The sequence below is a fragment of the Anolis carolinensis genome, chromosome 3, assembly GCF_035594765.1.
Source record: "Anolis carolinensis isolate JA03-04 chromosome 3, rAnoCar3.1.pri, whole genome shotgun sequence".
In the NCBI taxonomy this organism is placed as follows: domain Eukaryota; kingdom Metazoa; phylum Chordata; class Lepidosauria; order Squamata; family Dactyloidae; genus Anolis; species Anolis carolinensis.
The window spans coordinates 252,039,548-252,067,324 of record NC_085843.1 but is presented as its reverse complement, the minus strand read 5'-3'; the positions used below and the strand labels follow the sequence as shown (position 1 = coordinate 252,067,324).

Sequence of the window (27,777 nt, the reverse complement as noted above, 5' to 3'; positions counted from 1 at the left end):
CTCTGCTGGCCCGTTTATGTGGGATAAATGAGACTCTACTGTTCTTGGATCGAGCTGCAGGCTGTATTTCTGCTGTGTTGTCATAAGCTAAAAGTTGTTCTGCGTCAGTCCCCTTCCTTATATGACGAGTTGGGTTTCTTAGCAGAAAATGTCAAGCAAGAAGAAGCCATCGGGAGCATTTCATCGTAAAAGGAGGTTGCAGCATAGCCAAGAAGATAAGAGTCAAGCTAAAGCATTAAAAAGGTTTTTCACGACTTCACCATCATGCCAGACAGGAAAGCCAGAGACAACTAAATTGACTGAATCAGATCATGCTGATGACGGAAAGATACCAATCTCAGAGCCTCTACCAGGACCATCAACCAGTCAAGACCTTCTCACTGCAACTTCAGCAATACCATTACCACCTTCCTGTATTGGCATTACTGGGACTGACACTGAAGATGTGGATGAGGATTCATTAAGAGATGCAGCCCTGCCATCTACTAGTCGGCAAGCTATTGAATCGGTAAGTAGATTCAATTTAAAAATATTAGTGCAGATTTTTGGGAAATATAATTGGCCCTGGCCTGTCTTGTTCATTTTTTATTTAAAGATTGCATAACGAGGTATTATACTTATTGATCTTGCATTGCATTACATCAGGGGTCCCCAAACTAAGGCCCGGGGGCCGGATGCGGCCCTCCGAGGTCATTTACCTGGCCCCCGCCCTCAGTTTTATAATATAATATATTGTATATACATATACTATTGATAATAATATTATAATGTAATACAATATAACACTAATAATAATACCATATAATAATATTAATTATATATACTGTAATATTACAGTATAGTGGTACAGTTCAATATAGTAATATATAATGCTAATATTGTGCTATGCTAATAATATAATATATTGTATATAGTATACATATAATTTGTAAGCCACTCTGAGTCCCCTTTGGGGTGAGTAGGGCGTTATACAAATGTAGTAAATAAATGCAGTAAATAATAAATAAATAAATAAATAAATAAATAAATTTTAGACTTAGGCTCGCCCAAAGACTGAAATGACTTGAAGGCACACAACAACAATAACAACAACAACAACCCTAATTAACTTGACTATCTCATTGGCCAGAAGCAGGACCACACTTCCCATTGAAATCCTGATAAATATATGTTGGTTAAAATTGTTTTTATTTTTAAATATTGTATTATTCTTTCATTGTTCTTGTTCTTGTTGTTGTTGTTGTTTTTGCACTACAAATAAGACATATGCAGTGTGCATCGGAATTTGATTGTATTTTTTTTCAAATGATAATCCGGCCCCTCAACAGTCTGAAGGATTGTGGACCGGCCCTCGCCTTAAAAAGTTTGAGGACCCCTGCATTACATCTTAGAAAAACTTCTAGAAGTTAACATACACCCCCCTTTTTTTTCAGGAACAAAGAAGAGACCCTTTGTTATTTCTTTCCAATGATTGTGGAGAGTGGCCACTCAAAATAACTGATGAGGCACGGAAAATAATTGTTGAGCGAGGACCACAGCAAGTCAGAGGCATAAAGTTTCCTAAGGACATTCATGGCAGAAAATTTTCCCCATTTCATTATTCAAGGAAGTTGTGTAATGGAGAGCGTGTCAACAGATATTGGCTACAGTATTCTGTATCTAAAAATGCAGTGTTTTGTATTACTTGCAAAATTTTTGGAAACGACACATCCAGTCTTGCAGGTAGCCAAGGGTTTTCTAACTGGCGGAACTTGAGCAGGCTTTTGAGCGGTCACGAGAAATCCCGTCCTCATATGGAAAACCGTTCATCTTGGCGTGAGCTCTCGCAACGTTTGCATTTAAACAAAACTATTGATGCAGAGCATGAAAGACTTATTAATGCTGAAATTAAACATTGGGATCAAATTCTGAAACGCTTGCTATGTGCTACACGGTTTTTGGGGGTTCAAGGATTGCCATTTAGAGGGACAAAAGATGTTCTATTTGAACCTAATAATGGCAACTTTTTAAAATTGATAGAACATATAGCACAGTTTGATGATCCGATGGCTGAACATGTGAGAAGAATCACTTCCAAAGAAACACATGTCCACTATTTGAGTAAAAATGTCCAGAACGAGTTTATTTCTTTCTTGGCAGGCAAGGTCCAGAATAATATTTTGGAACAACTACATGAGGCAACATATTATTCTATTATATTGGACTGCACACCAGATATTAGCAACACCGAACAAATGACGTTGGTGGTTAGATTTGTTACATGTAAAGCAAATGAAGATATCTTGATTAAGGAACATTTTTTAGGCTTTGTTCCTGTTGCCAGTCCTTCAGGTGAAGGTATGACAGAAATATTACTCCATGAGTTGGAAGCACGACGTATTCCATTAAAAAACATGAGAGGCCAGGGATATGATAATGGTTCTGCAATGAAGGGAAAACATGTTGGAGTCCAGAGGAGGATCCTTGATTTAAATCCTAGAGCCTTTTATGTACCATGTGGAAACCACTCCCTGAACTTGGTCATAAATGATGCAGCTATGTCTTGCAAGATTGCAGCAGACTGTTTCGCCACCGTACAAGACCTCTATAACCTTTTTTCAGGTTCCCCAGTAAGATGGGGTACTTTGTTGAAGCATGTTTCAACTCTCACACTCAAACCACTTAGCAGTACTAGGTGGGAAAGTAGAATCGAAGCATTGTTGCCTTTGAGGTTCCATATTGAAGAAGTATATGATGCCGTATATGAAGCTTCTCATGATCAGAAATTTGATGGACTCTGTAGGAGCCGTGCTGGTGCTCTTCTTAAAAGACTGCAAAGCTTCACATTTCTGTGCAGCATAGTGACATGGCATGAGATCCTGCACAAGATAAATATTGTTAGTAAACAGTTGCAAAAAGTGTCAATCGATCTTCAAAATTCTATGGCTCTTATTAAGAGTGTGAAAAGTTTTCTAGAAAGGATGAGATCTGAAGAAGGTCTAAATAGCATCATTACAGATGCAAAGGAACTGGCAGAAAAAATCGATGCTACTGCCGACTTTGAAAACGAACAGGAAGCTCGACCGAGAAAAGTAAGCAGACAATTTTCGTATGAATGTAAAGATGAAGCTGTACATTCTGGCAAAGAGTCTTTTAAAGTGAACTTTTTTTTTGTTGTGCTTGACACAGCAATATCCTCATTAAAGGAGAGATTTCAGCTAATGGACAACCATAGTGGAAGTTTCAAATTTCTGTATGACATTTCAAGCCTTGGGAAATGTTGGAATGAAAAAGAATTGAAGTACGCCTGTCAACGCCTTGAAACTGTTTTGACAGATGGAGAAGACCACGATGTGAATGCTGGTGATCTGTATACAGAGCTACAATTACTTGCAGATATGCTTCCCCCTGGAAGTCTCCCAGCTGATGCCTTGTCTTTTATAAATCATGGTTCGGAGGATGTTTTCCCAAATGTCTACACTGCATTGAGAATTCTGTTAACACTTCCAATATCCGTGGCCAGCGGTGAAAGGAGTTTTTCAAAATTGAAACTTATAAAAAATTACTTAAGATCTACTTTGAGTCAAGAGCGCTTGAGTGGACTATCAACCTTGGCCATTGAAAATAGCTTGTTGGATGACATGGACACAGATTCCCTAGTACATGAGTTTTCCAAATTGAAAGTCAGAAAAATCAGGTTTTAATTTTTACAAGTGTTCAAGTTAATTTGTGTTAAGGAAAACTGGATGTTAAAAAATTAAAATTGTTGCAAAGTTTATTAAAATATTTATTTATTAAATTATTATTATTATTATTTGTGTTAAGGAAAACTGGATGTTAAAAAATTAAAATTGTTGCAAAGTTTATTAAAATATTTATTTATTAAATTATTATTATTATTATTATTATTTATTAAGATTGGAGTTAATTCTATGTAATGTTACTATATGAACATAATGTTGTTAATAAACTTCTGGTTGTAAGGAAAACTCTTTTATCCATTCTATTCACCTCTACCTTCTACCTTTTATTTCTCGGTGATTGGGGGTTTTTTTGGGGGGGGGGCACCAAAATCCTGTTTCGCTTACACTTGAAAATTTCCTTGGGCCGGCCCTGCTTCTCATAGACTACTGAGGAGTACTAGACAGGGCTAGACTTAAAGATGGCACAGAAACTGCAGTTAGTGCAGAATTCAGCATCTATACTGCTGCTCTGATCATATATGAACCAGATTATATTGGTTTTAAAGGGGTTGTACTGCTGCAACCCAACAAGGTTCTCCTCTATATCTCATCGTTGAGCTAAATATCTGGAGCAGCAAAGCAGGTGTTGTCTGCAGTTGCACCACTGTAGTAGAATACCCTCTATAAGAAGCATGACTGGAACCATTGTTGGCCTTTCCTTGGTGCGACATTAAATGTTTGTACTCAGGCATGTAGCCGGGAGGGGGGGGGCTTGAGGAGCTTCAGCCTCCCCCCCAAAATTCTCAGGGTGGTTCACGAGAAGGCCTTACATTTATTATTTAAACTGTTACGTTTATTCATGTCATGATCTGATCACCATGCTCAATATATCCCATATGCATGGGGGTATTGGGATAACGATACAAAAGGTTTGCTAGGGTAGATCCTCTCTTACTCAGACTCAGCCCCTCCCCCAAAATCAAAATCCCAGACCCACCCCCAAAATCAAAATCCCAGCCCCCCCCCCCAAATCAAAATCCTGGCTATGGGCCTGTATTGTATGTCACTGAAGCTTGTCGTCCAGTGATCATGGTCTTGGCTCTGAACTCCTGGGTTGTAGGTTTTGTCCTGTTTAATGACAATTCTCTTTAATTATTTTATGTTGTTTTGCAAATATTGTAAATATTGTAGCAGCATTGTCTGTATCATGGCATGAGATCTCTTGATATAGGAAAGATAGATAGATAGATAGATAGATAGATAGATAGATAGATAGATAACAGTAAGGAATAGCTGGCAAAACCACCCCTGAGTATTCCTTGCCTATGAAATCATCATAAGTCATCATAAGTCAACAAGTAATTTGAAGGCATACACACACACACGCACACACACAGACAGAGTAAGATTTACTCCTGTGTAAAAGCACATACCATACTACTATTATCCATACATTTTATCCTATAGCTTTAAATGTCTAAATCAGATATGAAGCACAATGCCAAACTCAAAAACAGGTATTGTATGATCAAACATCTCTGTATCATCTGGCGGACAGATATTTACCTGTGTAAGAATCTACAAAAGTGATTATGATAACACTAATAGCAATGCAATTCCTTTTAATTGTTTTTTAAACAGGCAAATTGTCGCCAAGAAGGCTCACAAAGCTTGCCTCTTGGTTTTGGCACCCTGATTAAAAATAAACTGAAATAGGAAACACTAAGTTGGATAAAAGTAGCATAGAAGAGGACACAGAATAGGATAGTAATATAATATTGTGAAAAGACTGGCTGCAGGCCAGTATTCAGGCTGCGAACTTCAGCCAGTATCCTTTTTTGTTCCTTGTGAGCTGGAATTAAAGTTTTCCTAAACAGTCAGACTATCAGAGTCCATTCAACACTCATCCAGCTGAAACCAGTGCAATCTTAAATTGCCCGATTACATCCAGAAGTACTCCTCCACACATGTTCGCATACACACAAACTTGACTCTGGCACAATCTTCATCACATCTCAAGCTTTGTTTTAAGAAGAAATTTGTGCCAGCTTGGTGCTATAAAGAGGTCAGACTATAATGAAAAGGATTACTAATTTGCTCGTAGGAGTTGGTCAGACTGTAAAAACTGAGCGGTAGGCAAGAATGAGGTATGTGCTGAGCGATGTATGTGTTACACAACCATCATGCTAACTAAACATCATGGTAGCCATAGCTTGGTGGTAGATGCAGAAGGTCCCAGGTTCAAACTCTGACTTCTCCAGGTAGAGGTGGAAGGACTCATGTCTGGTGAGCTGTTGCTGTCAGTGGTGAAAATACTGAGACAAAGGGACAAATGGCCTGATCTACAACATACCCATAAACCCAGTGACAGCACTGTTTTCAATCCAGGTCTATAGAACAGCTGGAGGTACAGGTTGAATATCCCTTATCTGAAATGCTTGGTACCAGACGTATATCATATTTCAGATCTTTTTGGATCCTGGAATCTACATAATGAGGTATTTTGAAGAATACAAAATGAATACAAAATTCATTTATGTTTCATTTACACCTTATATATATGGTGAATATATAGTAATATATTTTAAATTATTGTATGCATAAAACAAAGTTTGCATACACTGAACCACCAGAAAGCAAAAGGATCACCATCTCGGGCTCCTTCCACACAGCTGAATAATATCCCACATTATCTGCTTTGAACTGAAATATATGGCAGTGTGGACTCAGATATCCCAGTTCAAAGCAGATATTATGGGATTTTCTGCCTTGATATTCTGGATTATATGGCTTTGTGGAAGGGCCTTCTGTTACTCACATGGCCAATTTGAGAGTATTTTGGATTTTAAAGAATCCTCAACCTGTACTGCTAGAATAAAAATAGCCTTTGTTGTTTAAATTGGACAGTCAGAAGATGGGCTAAGAGAGGAGTAAAAACTGAAAGCAGGAGAGATGAAAAGTAAAACAGGTATGCAGTAGAGGAAAATACAAGATCAGTGATTGAAACAGGGGCTTTTTTTTTTTTTGCAGGACTCTGGAAATGCTGTTGAGAAGTGACAAGAATATAACCCCCAATGGCGGAGTGGATTGAACCCTTGTGCCGGCAGGACTGCTGACTTGAAGGTTGGGTTGCTGACCTGAATCCAACCCGGGGAGAGCGCAGATGAGCTCCCTCTATCAGCTCCAGCTCCATGTGGGGACATGAGAGAAGCCTCCCACAAGGATGGTAAAAACATCAAAACATCCGGGTGTCCCCTGGGCAAAGTCCTTGCAGACGGCCAATTTTCTCACACCAGAAGTGACTTGCAGTTTCTCAAGTCGTTCCTGACATGAAACCTACACATGTAAGTTGTATTAAGAAACTTTCAAGTATTTTAGATGCTAATTTCTCAAAGTATCTTATATTCACCTAACAGAATATATTAACTGGGACACAATGATATTTCAAACGTTCTGAAAATGAGCTAACTTTCAACTATTATCTTGAAATATAAAAAGCATCATTTGTAGTGTTCCTAAAATTCTTTATAAAAGAATGAATAGGAAACTTTTTTTCAGCCTTCTATGCCAAGTGAGCTTAATCTTGAGCGCTTCATTTTTCACTTTCAGAGAGATCACTATAAAAATGTGGGAAATGCTATTCTCTAAAGTGCAAACAGTAAACATGCCCAATTCCTATGCTTGATTAGGGACCTTTAAGGACTGGAAACAGAAAAAGAGAGAAAAAAACTACAGTACATATAATCTGATTTTCTATTGACAAAGATATACAAATAAGTTTGCTGCATAACGTCCAATGGATTTCAGCCGTCTTTTCTCCCCCCCCCCCAAAAAAAGGGTGCTCTCACCAAGTTGCATTTATCAAAAGACTTAGTTAGTCTTTATAATTATAGTAAAGCCCACTTTCTCAAATCTAATATTGCATGTTCCTCATTCCTTGCATTCTGGTTTCTGGCATAAATGCTGTTGTTAATCCAGCTAAAGTAGACCCATTAAAACAGTGATAATTTAGGTAATTTAATTGATTCTTAACAACAATAATTGATTCTGTTGAGTCAGTCGGGTTTCTCTAGGTATAAACAATCAGATTCAGGCCTAAAATATCCCTATACTCCACTGGAATTCCTCTTGTGTTGGGGCAGGTATCCTTCTTGTACTCAAGTCTAGTAGCTGCACAGGAAATCTTTTGCTTTTCAGACTTTTAAGAACTGTCAGGGCTAATCTAAGATATTTTTTCTGTCTGAGGTATAAGATAACCTTGTTATCATTCAAGTCAATGTGCACACCACCCTAAAGCCATTTAAACTATTTTGGCACCTGAGGAAAATCCTTGCAATGTCTCTCCCCAAAAGTAATAATAATACAACCTGGCAATAAAAATATAGTAATAATAACACATTTCTGCTGTCCTGTCATGGTAATCTAAACCTGCTGTTTGATGTGGTTGCTTCACTTGGCATTCACTAATGATAGGACTTGATCATCCCAAAGATTCCAGAAAAATAACATTTGAATGCAGCCCAAGGAACGGGGAGACAAATGATGACATCCTTTCGACCCCACTGATCCTCCATGTTCCCACTCCTACCCCCAAAGGAACTGCATGTATGCAGTGTCACTTCCAGCTAACAGAATGGTGGGCATGACTAAGTATTGATGGTTGTCAGGTTTTTGGGGAAACCCAAAATGCTATGGTGAAGCCCTCTGGGTTCTAGTGTGTGCCTCCTTCTGATCTATGACTAGATAATTTGACTAGAATCCCACTGACTTCATTCCCACGTCTTATAAATTCACCATACCGTCTCAGCTATGTTTGAAGAGCTGACCCCCACAATTTTAATGAATGTATTAAATTCTCCATGGAGCCCCCAATGGCACAGTGAGTTAAACCATTGAGCTGCTGAAATTGCTGACCGAAATGTTGGTGGTTCGAATCCAGGTAGTGGAGTGAGCTCCCACTGTTAGCCCCAGCTTCTGACAACCTAGCAGTTAAAAACATGCAAATGTGAGTAGATCAATAGGTACTGCTTCGGCGGGAAGGTAACGGCGCTCCATGCAGTCATGTCGGCCACATGACCTAGGAGGCATCTACAGACAATGCAGGCACTTCAGCTTAGAAATGGAGATGAGCACCAACCCCCAGAGTCAGACAAGAGTAGACTTAATGTCAAGAGGAAACCATTACTTTATATTTAATTCTCCCCACAAGGTGTAATACTGTAAGCAGAAGGCTTGTTTACCAGCTCAGGATCAGATGAAATATACTGTACAATCCACATATTCATGAGGGATATGCTCCAAGATGCATTGTAGAGATACCAAAATAACTATAGGGTTGTTGTGTGTTTTCCGGGCTGTATGGCCATGTTCCAGAAATCTTCTCTCCTGACGTTTCACCCACATGTATGGCAGGCATCCTCAGAGGTTGTGAGGTATAACCTCTGAGAATGCCCGCTATAGATGTGGGCGAAATGTCAGGAGAGAAAACTCACAGCAACCCAGAAAGCCTTCAACAACACAGAGATAACGTATATTTTGACTATATTTGGGCCAGAAGTATATCATAGAATCACACTGGAGGACTTAGAAAGGTTCACAAACACTTCTGTGATTGAATACTTTTGGAGTATGATTTAAATGAAACTGTGGAGATTGAATTTGGGTACTGTACAGTAAAGACAAGATAGAAGCTATGTTCTCTTTCATCTTTACTATAGAATAAGCATTGAGTAGCAAATTCAGATCAGAAGCATACAGTATAGGTAGAGTAGTCCTGCACATGCCATGTTATTGTCCTCAAATTATATCTATTTGTTTCAGTAGTCTAAGGTGCTCCCAAACTCTTTCATATTTTTATTTCAATAACCTTTTCTTACAATAATGAATAGGCATCTGAATAAGATTATTATTAAAAAGCAAACATGTTTGGGCTAAAATTCTGGAAATGGCAGTAAGGCATATATTCCAGAGAATTAAATCATTAGTTTTTGGTTGCAAGTCCACGCCAACCTTAGATCCCCTTCCACACAGCTGAATAAAATCCCACATGTTCTGCTTTGAACTGGAATACATGGCAGTGTGGACTCAGATAACTCAGTTCAAAGCAGATGTTGTGGGGATTTTCTGTCTTGATATTCTGGGTTATGTGGCTGTGTGGAAGGGCAATTTGTTTGGGAGAGAACATGGGAGAATGTTCTTTCTGTTTAGGTAGGAGAGGATGTTATTACAAAATGGGCAAAGAACGCAAAGAATATTTATAACTGCAATATCAAAACTTCCTGGGATGGACATTCCACCAGGGAGGGAATTTGCGCTGAAGGGCTCCCTCCATCAAATAATTACGCAAACAAATGGTAAACTACAGATGAGTTTCTTGAGCCAACAAAGCGAAGCAGCAGAGGGCTGTTCATAACTGAGACTCTTAGAGGTTTCTCATACATAGGGCTCTTATGAGTCAAAGCTGACTTGATGTCAAATAACAATCAAATGATAAAAAGGAAGTAAAAGAATTTATGTTACAATCTTTGAAGAATGCTTATACGAAGTACAGTAGAGTCTCGCTTATCCAACATAAACGGGCCGGCAGAATGTTGGATAAGCGAATATGTTGGATAATAAGGAGAGATTAAGAAAAAGCCTATTAAACATCAAATTAGGTTATGATTTTACAAATTAAGCACCAAAATATCATGTTATACAACAAATTTGACAGAAAAAGTAATTCATTACACATTAATGCTATGCAGTAATTACTGTATTTACGAATTTAGCACCAAAATATCACAATGCATTGAAAATATTGACTACAAAAATGCGTTGGATAATCCAGAACATTGGATAAGTGAGATTCTACAGTATAAGACTTTTGTGACATATTTTAATAATGTGTTCTTCATAAGCAGTATAATCTCTGGGACCCATACTTGTGGTCTCCTTTCCTACGTCTAAAAATGCATTATCTCTATGTCCTCTGGCACCATTCTCTGGTATGTGCTAACCAGCAGATAACCACAGAAAAACCAAAATTTTTAGTTTATATCAAAAACAAAGCAATATATTTTAAAAGTTGCTTGTAAACCAACTGTTTGGTACCAATGGAACTTAATTTCTTTGTATATAACCTCTAGTTAGTAATAAATGAGGAGATGGTGATATCAGTTATCTGATAATATCAGGTTATTCAGGATGGCAGATAACAATATCCCTATCTATCTATCTATCTATCTATCTATCTGTCTATCTATCTTTAAGATTTTGTGTCAGCAACTTGTCCGTATCCTAGAGCATTTTGCAATAAATAAATGCTCTATACACCTGAGAAGTTTTTTGCCATTGTGTCTTCACTGCTATTATTTATGTCAGCACTTGATCCTATTTTTCATTCTCAATAAGATTTCATTTTTAATTATTAAGGACTTAAAAGAGGCTTGTAAAGCACTCTGAAAGAACTTCTCCAGGATGTCGAATGAGTATCAAAATGGCAAATGAATGGGCACCAAAACAGTGAACTTCAGTACACAGTAGACCCTTGGCATCCACTGAAGTTTAGCTTCAAGACTTCAAAATCCTTGGATGCTCAAGTAAAGTCAAGGTTGGCTTTTTGGATTTTATAAACAAATATATTCTAGCTGTGGATGGTTGAATCTGTGGATGCAGAATCTGTGGATACAAAAGGCCTGCAGAAATGCCCATCAGGTCCAAGGGCCAAACTATAGGCCTCTTAAGCACATACTTTGAAAGGGTGTATACTGTATTAACTCCAATAACATTCATTTACTGATTTTGAACAACCAACTGGCATATCTCAGGGTGCACCTACACTATAGAATTGGTGCAGCTTCACCCACCTTAACAGATCTGGTTCATCAGTCCCGGGAATGGTCATTTGGTGAGGTACCAGCACTGTTTGGCAGAGAAGGTTAAAGACCTTGTAAAACTACAATTCCCATGATTTGTAGCATTGAGCCACAGGAGTTAAAGTGGTGTCAGACTGTATGCATTCCATAGTGTAGATGTACTCACTAAAATGAATTTGGGTGCAGCTCAGATGTACTTAGCCTATGTCAACTATGTTGGTATTCACTAAACCCTAGAATCATAGAATCACAGAGTTGGAAGAGACCTCACAGGCCATCAGGTCCAACCCCCTGCCAAGAAGCAGTAATTTAATGCTTATATTGTGCTATGCTAATAATATATTGTATGTTCATTTGATTTGTAAGCCACTCTGAGTCCCCTTCGGGGTGAGAAGAGCGGGATATAAATGTAATAAATAAATAAATAAATAAATAAATAAATAAAATCACATTCAAAGCACCCCCAACAGATGGCCATCCAGCCTCTGCTTAAAAGCCTCCAAAGAAGGAGTCTCCAGCATACTCCGGAGGAGAGAGTTCCACTGCCGAACAGTTTGCACAGTGAGGAAGTTCTTCCTGATGTTCAGGTGGAATCTCCTTTCCTGTAGTTTGAAGCCATTGTTCCGCGTCCTAGTCTGCAGGGCAGCAGAAAACAAACCTGCTTCCTCCTCCCTATGACTTCCCCTCACATATTTGTACATGGCTATCATGTCTCCTCTCAGCCTTCTCATCTGCAGGCTAAACATGCCCAGCTCTTTAAGCTGCTCCTCATAGGGCTTGTTCTCCAGACCCTTAATCATTTTAGTTGCCCTCCTCTGGACACTTTCCAGCTTGTCAACACCCCCCTTAAATTGCAGTGCCCAGAATTGGACACAGTATTCCAGGTGTGGTCTGACCAAGGCAGAATAGAGGGGTAGCACGACTTCCCCAGATCTAGACACTATATTCCTATTTATGCAGGCCAAAATCCCATTGGCTTTTTTTCCACCACATCAAATTGCAGACTCATGTTTAACTTGTTGTCCACGAGGACTCCAAGATCTTTTTCACACGTACTGCTGTCGAGCCAGGAGTCCTCCATTCTGTATCTTTGCATTTCATTTTTTTCTGCCTAAGTGTAGTATCTTGCATTTGTCCCTGTTGAACTTCATTTTGTTGGTTTCAGCCCATCTCTCTAATCTGTTAAGATCGTTTTGAATTCTGCTCCTGGTTTTTGGAGTATTGGCTATCTCTCCCTAGGAAAATAGTGTTTGCAAATACCAGAATTAATACGCTACCTCCCCCATTGCCACTAGCGGACAGTTCCCACTTGTAAACTTTGTCTGACAACTGTGTGAAACATGCCAATAGAGACAGAAGGGACCAAAAGGCCATGTATTTGAAAGCACATCCACAAAGAATAGGGCATGGGATCTGTCTGCTATTCCCTCCCGGTTTGATCTGTGCAGTGCCATCCATCTGACAAGCACAAGGCAGGTGCTTTGAAGACAGATATATCCAGTGTTGATGATGAATGGGGCAAATGAGCCAAGCTCCATGTTGTGCTTGAAGGGAAGAGCAATGCAAAACAAAATAAACAAAACAGCATGGAGCCAGAGAAGAAGATGAGTATTTCCCCAGTCTCAAAAAATGTGACAAATCATCAGATTTGGAGAATGGATCATGGCTACATCAAGCAAGTAATTAATACAGACAATGCCTTTTTTTGGGAGCATATACAGAGTATGTTTACCTTATAGCAACCAGCTGAGAATGGAGGGTGGGGTTAAAAGGATGTGTGTGCATCTACACCAGGGGTCCCCAAACTTTTTAAACAGGGGGCCAATTCACGATCCTTCAGATCGTTGGAGGGCCGGACTATAGTTGGCCACCGAGCAATAATAATTAATAATAATAATAACAACAACAATAATAATAAAAAGAGGGTTGGAAGAGACCCTTTGGGCCATTGAGTCCAACCTCCTTCTGCCTTTGTGCACCAAAAGCACAAGCAAAGCACCCCTGACAGATGGCCACCCAGCCTCAATGTTAATACTAATAATACTAATAATACTAATACTAATATTAACACTACTACTACTACTAATAATAATAAAGAGGGTTGGAAGAGACCCCTTGGGCCATTTAGTCCAATCCCCTTCTGCCTTTGTATACCAAAAGCACAAGCAAAAGCATACCTGACAGATGGCCACCCAGCCTCAATGCTAATAATAATAATAATAATAATAATAATAAGAATAAGAATATGTAAAGCAAAGTGAAGAACCTGCTTTGATTGAAGTCAAAAATCAGAAACTCCTCAAAGCACAGCAGACAAAAAACCAGTACAAGAAAGCCACACTACAAACTAGAGCTGACAGCTGGCACAACAAAACATTGCATGGAAAGTTCCTTGACAAAATTGAAGGAAAAGCTGATAAGGAGAAGACCTGGCTCTGGCTCACGAATGGGACCCTGAAGAAGGAGACAGAAGGCCTGATCCTTGCAGCCCAGGAGCAAGCCATCAGAACAAAGGGAATCAAGGCCAAGATTGAAAAATCAGCTGATGACCCAAAATGCAGACTGTGCAAGGAAACTGACAAAACCATTGATCATATCCTCAGCTGCTGTAAGAAAATTGCACAGACAGACTACAAACAGAGGCACAACTATGTGGCCCAAATGATTCATTGGAACTTATGCCTCAAGTACCACCTCCCAGCAGCAAAGAACTGGTGGGATCACAAACCTACAAAAGTATTGGAAAATGAGCACGCAAAGATACTGTGGGACTTCCGAATCCAGACTGACAAAGTTCTGGAACACAACACACCAGACATCACAGTTGTGGAAAAGAAAAAGGTTTGGATCATTGATGTCGCCATCCCAGGTGACAGTCGCATTAACGAAAAACAACAGGAAAAACTCAGCCGCTATCAGGACCTCAAGATTGAACTTCAAAGACTCTGGCAAAAACCAGTGCAGGTGGTCCCGGTGGTGATGGGCACATTGGGTGCCGTGCCAAAAGATCTCAGCCGGCATTTGGAAACAATAGACATTGACAAAGTTACGATCTGCCAACTGCAAAAGGCCATCCTGCTGGGATCTGCACGCATCATCCGAAAATACATCACACAGTCCTAGACACTTGGGAAGTGTTCGACTTGTGATTTTGTGATATGAAATCCAGCATATCTATCTTGTTTGCTGTGTCATAATAATAATAATAATAATAATAATAATAATAATAATGGTTGTAAGAGAAGAAGAGACCCCTTGGGTCATTTAGCCCAACCCCCTTCTGCCCTTGTGCCGTGGGGGCCGGATTAATGGCTTCGATGGGCCGCATCCGGCCCCCGGGCCTTAGTTTGGGGACCCCTGATCTACACTGTAGAAGTAATGCAGTTGGCATATGTTTTTGGACTGTGTGATTTTAAGTAATTGTTTTAATTGATATGTTTTAATTATGTGATTTTAAAGTATATGTTGTTTTATTTTGATATGTATTCAAAGCATCAAAATGTGCCTTTGTGTGAGCTGCCCTGAGTCCCCTTCGGGGTGAGAAGGGTGGGATAGAAATAAAATAAAATAAAATAAATAATACATGGCTCAACACTATGGAATCCTGGGAGTTGTAGTTATACCAGGTCTTTAGCCAGGTACAATGTCAAGAAGCAAAAGCTATGCTGCATGGTGCATCTACACCAGGCATGGGCAAACTTCAACCCTCCAGGTGTTTTGGACTTCAATTCCTACAATTCCTAACTTCTGGTAGGAATTTTACTCATGCCTGATTTACATTATAGAAGTTTACTCATGCCTGATTTACACTATAGATGTTTGTCCATGCCTGATTTACACTATAGAAGTAAGGCAGTTTGACACACTTTAATTGCCCTGGCCCAATGCTATGTGATCATGAGCTCTGTTGTTTGATGGGGCACCAGCTTTTTTGGGCAGAGAAGTCTAAAGACTTGGCAGAATGACAACTTCCATGACCTGGGCAGGACCATAGCCAGAAAAAAAATGGAGGGGGGGGGGTTGAAGTTTTTCTTTGGCGAATCATGAAGAGTAATTCCATAACACAAAATAATTTAGAAATCAGGCTTCATCAATAAACTTCAGTGGACACACATAAGGATTTGGTTACTCGGTTAAAATTCACTAGTAAGCCAGGTTTTGTTTTAAACCTGAAAAATGGGGGGGGGGGGGGGTTGAACCCCTAACCCCCACCCCCACCCCTTGGCTACAGCCCTGGACCTGGGGCAGTTGAAGGGGTGTCAGTTCTACAGTGCAGGTGCACCTGAAGTGTCTGGCTGTCAAAAGAGGCAGGTTTGAGACCACTTCACTGCCATGGCATTGGAGGGTTTATGGTTTAGTGGGGCACCACCCCTTATTCGGCAGAAAGGCCTTGTAAAATTACATCTTCAATGTGTTGTTGAAGGCTTTCATGGCTGGAATCACTGGGTTGCTGTGAGTTCTCCGAGCTGCATGGCCATGTTCCGGAAGCATCCTCTCCTGACATTTCACCCACATCTATGGCACGCATCCTCACAACCTCACAACCTCTGAGGATGTCTTCCATAGATGCAGGCGAAACATCAGGAGAGAATGCTTGTGGAACATGGCCTGTCCTGTCTGACACAAGTATGTCCATGCGAAGCAGGTGGACATAGCACTGAACGAAACATGCAGAATAATCACAGGATGTCTTAAACCTACACCTGTTGATAAACTCTACAAGCTAGCTGGCATTGCCCTCCCCCCCATGTGCGATGGGGAGTTGCTGCCAACTGTGAGAGAAATAAAGTCGAACATTGTGAAAGCCATCCACTGCATGACTATCAGCCTCCTCCCACCAGACTCAAATCAAGCTTCATGAGAACCACCAGTCCTCTTGATGTTCCCCCAGCAACTGCAAGGGTGTCCCTCTGGGCAGCTAAACCTGGCAATTCCAACTGGATGCCCCCCCAGGAGGGTCTTCCTCAAGGGGCAAACCAAGAATGGGCAACTTGGAAGTCCCTAAATAGACTCAAAAGCGGAGTGGCCAGATCAAAAGACAACTGGCAAGGTGGCACTACCTGGAGGAATCCTCCACCTTGACTGTGGAGCAGAACAAACAACCGTATATGTATGCTTGTCCACAATGTCCTGCCTCCTGTACCCAGGAGGAGTTGTTTAAAGCTACGGACAATGCGGTCGCTGTTGCCTGCTTTTGGTCTAAAACTCTCTACCCTGTTTCCCCGAAAATAAGACAGTATCTTATATTAATTTTTGCTCCCAAAGATGTACTAGGTCTTATTTTCAGGGGATGTCTTATTTTTCCATGAAGAAGAATTCACATTTATTGTTGAACCAAAAAAAAAAAGAACATTTATTATATACTGTACGGCAGTTGTCTTCACAAACCAGCATAACCAGACAAACTGTGAATCTTATCAAGAATTTCTTGTTACTACAGTAGAGTCTCACTTATCCAACATAAATGGGACGGCAGAATGTTGGATAAGCGAATATGTTGGATAATAAGGAGGGATTAAGGAAAAGCCTATTAAACATCAAATTAGGTTATGATTTTACAAATTAAGCACCAAAACATGTTATACAACAAAGTTGACAGAAAAAGTAGTTCAATACACAGTAATGCTATGTAGTAATTACTGTATTTATGAATTTAGCACCAAAATATCACAATGTATTGAAAACATTGACTACAAAAAGGCGTTGGATAATCCAGAACATTGGATAAGCAAGTGTTGGATAAGTGAGACTCTACTGTACCATTATTTCCATGTTCAACAATCTATGGTACGTACATTTACTGATCCTCTGGTGTTTTGTTTGGTGGGCATACTTCCAAACAAAAACTTTGCAAGGTCTTACTTTCAGGGGAGGCCTTATATTTAGCAATTCAGCAAAACCTCTACTAGCTCTTACTTTCAGATGATATCTTATTTTCGGGGAAACAGGGTAGCTGCTTGTGATTCAGGGTTGTTGTATGTCTTTCGGACTGTGTGGCCATGTTCCAGAAGTATTCTCTCCTGACGTTTCGCCCACATCTATGGCACCCCACAACTTCACAACCTCTGAGGATGCCTGCCATATGCCGAAAGACATACAACAACCCTGTGATCCCGGCCATGAAAGCCTTCGAGAACACATTGCTTGTGATTCCTTTATTTCGTCACTTTTAAACTTATTTATTATGCAATGCTTTTGACACGAAATAAATAAATGGCCATACAGCTTGGAAAACTCACAGCACAGCAATACAGCTCCAATGATTCCACAGGCAGCTCAAGTGGTGCCAAACTGCATCAGTGCTACCGACTCTCCCCAAATGCCTGCCTGTCAAAATCCTCGGGTGTCAAAGCAGTCAAAGCGGTGTGCAGCTGCATTCATTCCACAGTAGATACATAGACAGAGACGTCCTGAGTGTCTGTCTGTCAAAAGACAGGGCAGGAAAGGAAGGCCACGCGGGTCGGGGCTGGGGAGTGGGCACGGGCGGGACTCACCTTGGCGGCGAAGGCCACGGGGAAGGGGTCCATGTCCTGCCCGTGGAGGGCCAGCAGGGAAGCGGCGGCCAGGAGCAGGGCCAGGGGCCAAGAGCCGGGCCGCCCCGCTGCTCCCATGCCTGCCGCCCCGACTCCTCCGTCTCCGGCCCGAGGAAGGGCTCCAAGGCAGGGGGCAACACAGTTGCTCCTCCTCTTCTTCTTCTTCTTCTTCTTAAGCCACCCCTCCCAATTCGAGCAGACCAACTCCGTGTCCTCAAGGCGCTTTCCTTCGCGTCCGTAGGGCCAGCAAAGGGCTAGCCCAGGGGCGGGACCCGAAGCCGGTGGCAAATGACCTGCGGGGGGTGGGAGTGGGAGTCTCGTGGGAGGAGAAGCAAAATGCGAGCCCCTTCTGGCGCCTGGGAGGGAGGGGATCCAGCAACAAGGCGGGGGGGGGGGGGCGACAGAGGAGGCTTTGCTCAGGGAAGTTGGCTCGCGAGTGGGACTCTGCCTTCGCTGCAAGTCAAGCAGGTAAGACGGAGGAAGCGGGCGAGGAAGGAGGAGGGAGGGGATACGCAAAAAGGGGAAGAGAAAGGGGTCTGCAGTGGCACCCGAGGGGGAGATTGACAGGGGAGAGCCAAGCCGAGAAAGAGAGGGCAGCGCCAGGGAGACTCAGGTGTTGCCAAGTTCCCTCCAAGGCAGGCAGGTAGGAAAGAAGTCCCGGAGAAGGGAAGGGATACTTAGAGCAGACGTGGGCCAACTTTGGCCCTCCAGGTGTTTTGGACTTCAACTCCCACAGTTCCTAACAGCCGGTAGGCTGTTAGGAACTGTGGGAGTTGAAGTCCAAAACACCTGGAGGGCCAAAGTTGGCCCCTGCCTGGTGTATATGCACTGGGGGGGATCACTCAAAAATGGGAACTCCAGACAAGAAGCAATCAGCGACAGCGATTCCCCTCCCAACAAAGGATTCCCCCAGGCTTTGAAGCTGCAAGGCTATTCAATGATAATCAAGGTGATCAATGGCAACATTCACACTTGCCTCAAATAGACAAGAGTTCTTTCTCCCACCCTGGACATTATTCCAAAGATATATAAATCCACTTGCCAAGTTTCCAACAAATCTCAGCAACCTCTATGGATGCCTGCCATAGTTGTGGGTGAAACATCAGGAGAGAATGCTTCTGGAAAATGCCCAGAAAACTCACAGCAACCCAGTGATTCTGGCCACGAAAGCCTTCGACAACACATTAATTGGTAACACATCTTAGTTGGTTGGATGTGGCGTCAAAGTCCGAAGGGCAAGAAGAGGCACCTCTTTCCATCAATCAAGGAATTACCCATAGATTAAGGACAGGGAGGTCCCTTCTACAATGCCATATAAAATCCAAATTATCCACTTTGAACCGGATTATATAGCAGTGTAGACTCATATAATCCAGTTCAAAGCAGATAATGTGGATTAAATGGCAGTGTAGAAGGGACCGGAAAAGTACAGTTTTTCTTCACTCTGGAGTTGCATAAATAGAAGAGCCGTTTGGGGCCAAATGCAGCTTTATTTATTTATACTCTTAGAAAGAAATGATGAGATGATAATACCAATTTATTGATGGCACTGGATAATTTAGAATGGCAAATAATGATTTAAAAAAATAATATGTGTTTATGTTTAAGATGTTATATTGTCCATTTAATGTGGTTCAAAGCTTCAAACTGTGGTGGCCACATAAGTGTTAAACCTTGTGCCAGCAGGACTGCTGACTGACAGGTTGGCGGCTTGAGGGAGACTGAGTGAGCTCCCCCTGTCAGCTCCAGCTCCCCATGTGGGGAAATGAGAGAAGCCTCCCACAAGGGTGGTAAAACATCAATTATCTGGGCATTCCCTGGGCAACGTCCTTGCAGACAGCCAATTCTTTCATGCCAGAAGCAACTTGCAGTTTCTCAAGTCGCTCCTGGCACGGGGGAAAAAAATCTGCACAGATAAACTGCTTTCTTCAATACTGGTTTGAAACTGCATGAAGTGGTCAGTATAGACGTGCCCTGTGTGTTATAGTATTTTGTATTAAAGAAATACTGAATATATCTTGAAATAATGTATTGCCACTGGGACATAACTTTCACTATTACAGGATTATTATTACCAGTTTGACAAATAACAAAGAAATAATATACATAGATATAATTAATATGTCACCTGTCCAATTTTAACCAAATCCAGAAACTTTCAGGACCTCTCAAATTTCACATCTGGTTATTTATTTATTTCGTGTCAAAAGCATTGAATAACAAATACATTTTTAAAATGATGAAAAAAAAATAGAGGAAATCACAAACAACTAAATAGTTTTAGACCAAAAGCGGGCAACAGCAACCGCATTGTCCGTAGCTTTAAGCAACTCCTCCTCCGTACATTCACATCTGGTAATACTAAATGATGCTTGCCTCTTGGCATCAGAAGTGATGATGGTTGGGTGCCTAGATGCTGTTCACTGGAAACGGCCTGGTTACGTTGCTCATTGCTAGATGGTCTTATGTCGAATGGATTTTGCCATTCCTGACCAAATCCATTTTGTATACATTTGGTCATGTAACATTGGGTCTCTAACTGCTCCTTCTAGCTTAGTAACCAGCCAGGGCATGTTCATGGAGAGATTTCCTTGGGCTCCTGCAGTTGACATGTAGATTTTCTCAAATAAGGTATCCCAATCAGGTCTTCAGCCTGCCATGGTGGCCTTCATTGTCCACATAGTTCATGGAGTGAAAACAGCACTTGGAAAAGTTAGTTTTTGGGATAACTCTCTAAATTTTCTAGCCAGGATGACTGTTCACCATACCGGATGTGGTTCTCTTAGTTGTAATCCACAATAGTAACTTTTCCAAGTTTGGACTTTTTAAAGAGGAAATGTTATTGACTGACTGTTGATGATTCTCCTGCATTGTTTCAGTCACATTCCTTCACATTTCTCAAGCTGCTCCTGACATGAGAAAATAAAAATTAAAGTTGTCTGAACAATATCAATACTGTACACTTACTTTGTGAATACAGGCAGTCCGCAAGTTACAAACCAAATATGTTATGTAGGTTTGTTCTTAAGTTGAATTTGTATGTAATTTGGAACAGGTACATTTTTAAAGTGAAACTCCATCCAGTGGAGCAATAGGTTAAACCCTTGTGCTGGCAGGACTGCTGACTTGAGGGTTGGGTTGCTGACTTGAAGGTTGCTGGTTCGAATCTGGGGAGAGCATGAATGAGCTCCTTCTGTCAGCTCCAGCTCCCATTTGGGGACATGAGAGAAGCCTCCCACAAGGATGGAAAAAACATCAAAAACATCTGGGCATCCCTTGGGCAACGTCCTTGCAGACAGCCAATTCTCTCACACCAGAAGTGATTTGCAGTTTCTCAAGTTGCTCCTGACATGAAAAAAATTATCCATATTTATTTATTTTATTACATCATTTCTACCCCGCCCTTCTCACCCATCAGGGGACTCAGGGCGGCTTACAATATACATCACAAACACAGTTTACATCAAATTAAAAGTCATCCAAGATTAAAAATTACAATAAAAATTAAAATATAAATTAAAAACAGCATAATTATACATCTAAATATACATTTCAGGCGCATTTTTCATGTCCAGGTGGGGGTCTGTCAATGAGTCATATATTCATATTGCAATTCTGCTGTTACTCATGCTCAAATGCCTGCTCCCATAACCACGTTTTTGTTCTTTTTCGGAAGGACAGGAGGGAGGGAGCTTCCCTAATTTTGTTTGGGAGGGCGTTCCATAGGCGGGGGGCCACCACTGAAAAGGCCCTGTCCCTCGTCCCCGCCAGGCGCACCTGTAAGGCTGGCGGGACCGAGAGCAGGGCCTCCCCGGAGGATCTCAAATTCCGTGATGGGACATAGCGGGAGACACGTTTGGACATATACTATATATAGTAGCTTTGGATAGCATATGGAAGGGTGAACACCTCTGTGGTGTTTCTTTTGCTCTCTGTGCCCCTGTTCAGAAGATTTGACCTCATTTTCTGTCCCTGTGATAATTGGATTTTGAAAAATTTGGCTTGTTGTAGAAACAAGGATTAGTGAGAAAGCTTAAGTGGAGACACCTTTTCCCCATGATAACTGTTTCAGGAATTAATTTCCTTTCTGAGAGGTAGATTTCTCTCACTTCCTGTTTTCTCATCCCCGTTCTTAACAATTAGTTTTTTGTGTTTTTGTAACCCAGGGACTGCCTGTATATTTATGAAATATATATGAAATAACTTGGTTAATATTGACAGTTACTTCTAGTCCAAATAGTGATCTTTCCTAGTTCTGGGTGAGATAATATGGATTGTCCTAGCCAGTTTCCCCATGATATGGAAGCTGTTTACTACTTTCCATTTTCCCTTGGGGATAGTCAGCTTCTCTAGATAGTCAATGGCGAGTTGGAAGTTGGCTCAGGATGCCTTCTGAAGACCATGGAAAAACATTGTGTGTTGAACTTCATGGACTAGTGGTCTCTCTCAGAAGATAGCTTTGGTATTCTTGCTTGTTTTGATATAAGGAGGATAATGGTTGTGCTCACATTTTTCAGTGTGCTTGACACATACAAAGCTTTTACCTCTCCGTTGGACCAAACTTTCTCATTGTGACCTACTTAAGGCATTTTACTGTCTGAAGCAGATTGCAAATGAACATTTTCCCCACCTTCCTCTGCTATTTGAACAAATTTAAGTCTGAATAACCAACAGTGTTCAAGAGGCATTCCTTCAAGTATCACCTTGCAATTAGATTTCTTTGTTAAGAGAACATACCAAGTTTCCTTGTACTTTCCCAAGGTGCAGACTTCATTACAGCACGCTTTATGCATCTTTCTTGGTCCCCTTAAAATGGGTGAAGGTAGTGCTGTATTTGGCTGTGAAATGCAGAATACTTTATCTTCTTTAAGAGAGATATTGCGTTACAAGCAAATAGGCAAAAACATTGTTCAGAACTGACTCGCTAAATAAAAGGCTCTGTTTTAAGGAATATTGTGGATAAATAGATGCTTATTTACATGTACATTTGTTTGTTGGCTTCCTTTTCTTTAATTACGTGAAACCAGTCTACATGGTTCTTCTCTCAAGGTTATGCTCAAAACAATTATGTGAGGTAGAACAGGATGAGAGACACTGGCCTAAATGTTGTTGTTAGTCCTGACTAAAGCAGATCAATGCAATCAGTGGCGCTGAGTACTTATTGATTCACCGTTTAACATTTGATTTGATACTGTTACTAGAATTAGCCAACAGGATGCTGTGACTGTTTCTAGATCACCAAATGGATTCTATGGTCCAATAGGAATGGAAATGATTTTGAAGATCATCTAGTCCAACTCATTGCAGGATCTGCTACATCCCTAGGTGGTTGTCTTGTTAAATATTTTCACTGATGGCCATCGCCTTCTGATGCAATCTGTTCTATTGTTGAAAAACTCAGTTAGGATGAGGCATTGCTAATGTTTAACCAAAATCTACTTCCTTGGCAATGGTTACTCCTTGGTTCTAGTGCTGCACTCTGGAACAACTGAACAAGTCTGTTTCATGTTCTGCTTGGCAGCCTTTCAGATATTTGAAGAGTGCTATCATGTCATCTTTTAATTTTTCCCTCCTCCAGGTTACACATATTCTGCCCTTTTCCCATTTTCTCCCCATAGGACTTTCCACATTCTTCAGCATCCTAATTATTGTGGTCTGAATGCACTCTAGTTTCTCAGTGTGCTTTTAAAAATATGTGGCAGCTTGGCTATGGCTAATAAATTACCTCAAGATTGCATTTACATTTTAAGCAGCTGCATCACACTATTGGTCTTCAGAAAAGAAATCTAGACTGAAGTGTCAGGAAATGCCAACAATTTTATTGACTGGAGCAAAGTGAAATATAACCCGACAAGAGACCACATTAATGTACAGTAGAGTTTCACTTATCCAATATAAACAGGCCGGCAGAACATTGGATAAGCGAAAATGTTGGATAATAAGGAGGGATTAAGGAAAAGCATATTAAACATCAAATTACATTACAAATTACATTACGATTTTACAAATTAAGCATCAAAACATTATGTTTTACAACAAATGGACAGAAAAAACAGTTCAATACACAGTAATTACTATGTAGTAATTACTGTATTTACGAATTTAGCACTAAAACTTCACAATTTATTGAAAAATTGACTACAAAACATTGACTATTAAAAGGCAAACTGCATTGGATAATACAGAATGTTGGATAAGCAAATGTTGGATAAGTGAGACTCTACTGTATATTGTTTTTAAACTGTTTTATTTTCAGATGTATTTATGTTTATCTATTGTTTTATTTGTTTTATATATACATTTGGACAAACCTCCTCTGGACAAATATTTACCAAGAAAACCATATGATAGGTTCATATGTCAGGTGCTATAGGCCAGGGCCCCCCAAACTAAGGCCTGTGGGTCAGATGTGGCTGTACAAGTCATTTACCCAGCCCCTGCCCTAAACTTTAGACTTAGGATTGCCCTTCAAGTGAAATGACTTGAAGGTACACAACAACAACAATCCTAATTAACTTGACTATCTCATCAGCCAAAAGCAGGGCCACACTTCCCATTGAAATACCGGTAAATGTATGTTAGTTTAGGTTATTCTTTATTTTAAATATTGCATTGTTCTGTCAATTTTTTGCACTGTAAATCAGATATGTACAGTGTGCATAGGAATTCGTTTTCCCTCGAACTATAGTCATCCCCCTACCAACAATCTGAGGGACCATGAACTGACTCTCTGCTTAAAAAGTTTGAGGACCCCTACTATAGGCTATACTTCAAAGGAAGGAACTGACAGTCCCATCCCTGAAAAATCTTTTCCCAAGAAAACATTATGAAATCTATGGAATTGCTATGCATTGACAGGTGACTGAGGGGCATATATACACACATAATACAATAGTCAGGGATGGGGACTGAATAAGATTAGAGAAAGCAGTTTGAGAGGGCGTATATGAGGAACAGATGGGACTACATCCAAAAGTGAACAATACTGACCTATGACATGGGCTTGCTTGCAGCTCTGGTTTGATTACCTAGAGCCATTCACACCCAAACCAATACGTGCATATATTCCACCGGTCACTTCTGAAAATGCCCCAATGTATAATTGACACAAGACCTTTAAAGACCTCTTTGCCAGGATAGGGTTTGTGTGTGTGGAAGTGATAAGCTTTTACAATGCAGCAGTAACCAACTTCGAAATGCTCAATTCCAACTTGAAAGTAGGCTTTAAACACCATTTCAGGTGAAGGGGATTTTCTGAATAAAGGAGGAACGCGAGAACAGGTTTATGCTTTGTCTTAGGCACTTTGTGCCGTATGCAAGCCGCCCCGAGTCTCTTAGGGGAGATGGAGGCAGGGTATAAGAATAAAGTTGTTGTTGTTGTTGTTGTCGTCATCATCATCATCATCCCATCTGCTGTGGCTCCCTCTACAGAAATAACCCTGTGGTCAACTATAGAAAGATGGGCTTCATTTGTTGTGGCCATGCCTCTGTGGCAGTATTCAACTTTCATTTTCAGGCCTGGGTTTTGTTTTTGTTTTTTTATGAGGGTTGAATAATTGAGAAGCCTGAGAGACAAAATAGTTTTGGAAAGTTGAGATGAAAAATTATCTGAAGGTTTTTAGTGAATCTGGGGTCTGGCTTCAATAGCTACACATTGGGGCCCCAAGAACCACATGCAGCATATGGACATATTTTGTTTTGAGACTCCAGTTGGAGAATGAAATTTGCAGTGGACAGAACAATGATAATCCTTTTCTTGATGCTATGCATTATCTAGTCAGTAAATTATTGGCATTGTCTGCCATAGGCTTTGGCCTTGGGTAACCCTGCAATTTCCTTCCTTGCAACATACTGAGTTATGGCAGCAGGTGCAGTAAGATGAGCCTGCTGTCTTGTCCATAAGCCTGTTTGCATTAACTGATCCAGGAAAAAAAGAGTGTTACTTCCGGAATGCTGGCCTTGAAAACAAATCTGGGGTTAGGCTTCCCTTTTGGAATGATGATGTTAAGGCTTTCACTAGTTCCCCTTTCTGAAATATCAAATTATTATTAAAGCTACAAAAAGTAATTCTCGTTGAAGATGCGCTTTTAGTACATATTTTGACACTATGAAAGTCTTCTGTGCATATCACTCCTTTGAAATCCAGATGTTAAAAATACATTTCAAAAGTCATATCAAGAGTTGCAGGCAATATTCAGGACTTGATTTCAGTATCAGTCAATGAAGTATTGTTGGTCTCCTGAGAATAGCGGACACAATTTGCATTTTACACTGGTAGGGTTTCCAAAGAAACTGATAATCTCTTTAAGGCTGTTTATACTTTGGCTGCGCTGTTTTGGGTGGTGACTCAGCAGACATTGGTTTGAACATTGTTCCCTGTTAAGTACTTGGAAAAGTTATTTTATGGATTTATGGACAATGTTGACCCTGCTAGCTGGGGTTTATTTGGGTTTGTGGTTTAAAGAGTAGTTTTCCAAGGTCTCACTTTTCTGAAAAGTTTTTTCTTCCACCACTTAAAGGAATCTGATTAGACAGTCCTTTAAAATCAGTTTAACTCTTAAGCCCCTTCTACACTGTCCTACATCCCAGGTTCCTATCCCAGATTATTTGCTTTAAACTGAATTTTATGAGCCTCTACTGCCAGATAACCTGGGATAAGAAGATAATTTGGGATCTGATCCTGGGGTATAGGGGAAGTATGGAAGGGGTCTTAGACTTTTTAAAACATCTTTTGCCCTCTGTTAACTTGTGATTTTGTTTACTTTGTTGCTTGCTTAAAATTCTAAATTGTTTTCAATTATTTACAGCAGTAGTTCCTAATGCCGTGACGCCCTAAGACAGTTTCTCATGTTGTGGTGACCCCCAGCCATGAAATTATTTTCGTTGCTACATCATAACTGCCATTTTGCTACTGTTATGAAGCATCATGTAAATATCTGATATGCAGGATGCAATTTCATTCACTGGATCAAATTTGGCACAAATACCTGATACGCCCAAATTTGAATACTAGTGGGTTTGGAAGAAGGATTGATTTTGTCATTTGGGAGTTTTAGTTGCTGGGATTTATAGTTCACCTACAATCAAAGAGTACTCTGAACTCAACCAACGATGGATTTGAACTAAACTTGGCACACAGACCAACAGGAAATACCGGAAGGGCTTAGTGGGCATTGACCTTGAGTTTGGAGTTGTATTTCACCTACATCCAGAGAGCACTGTGGACTCAAACAATTATGGATCTGGGTCAAACTTGGCACAAATACTCAATATGCCCAAATGTGAACACTGGTGGAGTTTGGGGAAAATAGATCTTGACATTTGGGAGTTGTAGTTGCTTGGATTTATAGTTCACCTACAATTAAAGAGCCTCTTGAACACCACCAATTATTGAATTGGGCCAAACTTCCCACACAGAAACCCCATGACCAACAGAAAATACTGATCTTTGGCAAACCCTCTGAACCCCACTCGTGACCCCTCTAGAGATCATGACCCCCAGGTTGAGAAACGTTGATTTACAGTAAAGGTAAAGGTAAAGATTTTCCCCTGTCATTAAGTCTAGTCATGTCCGACTCTGGGAGTTGGTGGTTATCTCCATTTCTAAGCTGAAGAGCCGGTGTTGTCCATAGACACCTCCAAGGTCATGTGGCTGGCATGACTGCATGGAGCACCGTTACCTTCCCACTGGTACCTATCGATCTACTCACATTTGCATGTGAACTG

The 27,777-nt window shown here is 40.6% G+C and overlaps 2 protein-coding genes across 3 annotated transcripts in view; one reads left to right on the top strand and one right to left on the bottom strand.

Moving 5' to 3' along the window:
- col4a3 (collagen type IV alpha 3 chain) overlaps nt 1-18,423 on the bottom strand; it is a 107,104-nt gene extending 88,681 nt beyond the window's left edge. Inside the window, exon 1 of the mRNA XM_008106255.3 lies at nt 18,013-18,423. Within this exon, the coding sequence (XP_008104462.1) occupies nt 18,013-18,129 (117 nt within the window). The 5' untranslated portion in view covers nt 18,130-18,423. The remainder of the gene's footprint in view (nt 1-18,012) is intronic.
- The window catches only part of col4a4 (collagen type IV alpha 4 chain), a 100,466-nt gene continuing 91,090 nt past the window's right edge, over nt 18,402-27,777 (top strand). For both annotated transcript variants that reach the window (XM_008106253.3, XM_062976596.1), the window contains exon 1: nt 18,402-18,519. The gene's annotated coding sequence lies outside the window, so the exon portion shown is untranslated. The remainder of the gene's footprint in view (nt 18,520-27,777) is intronic.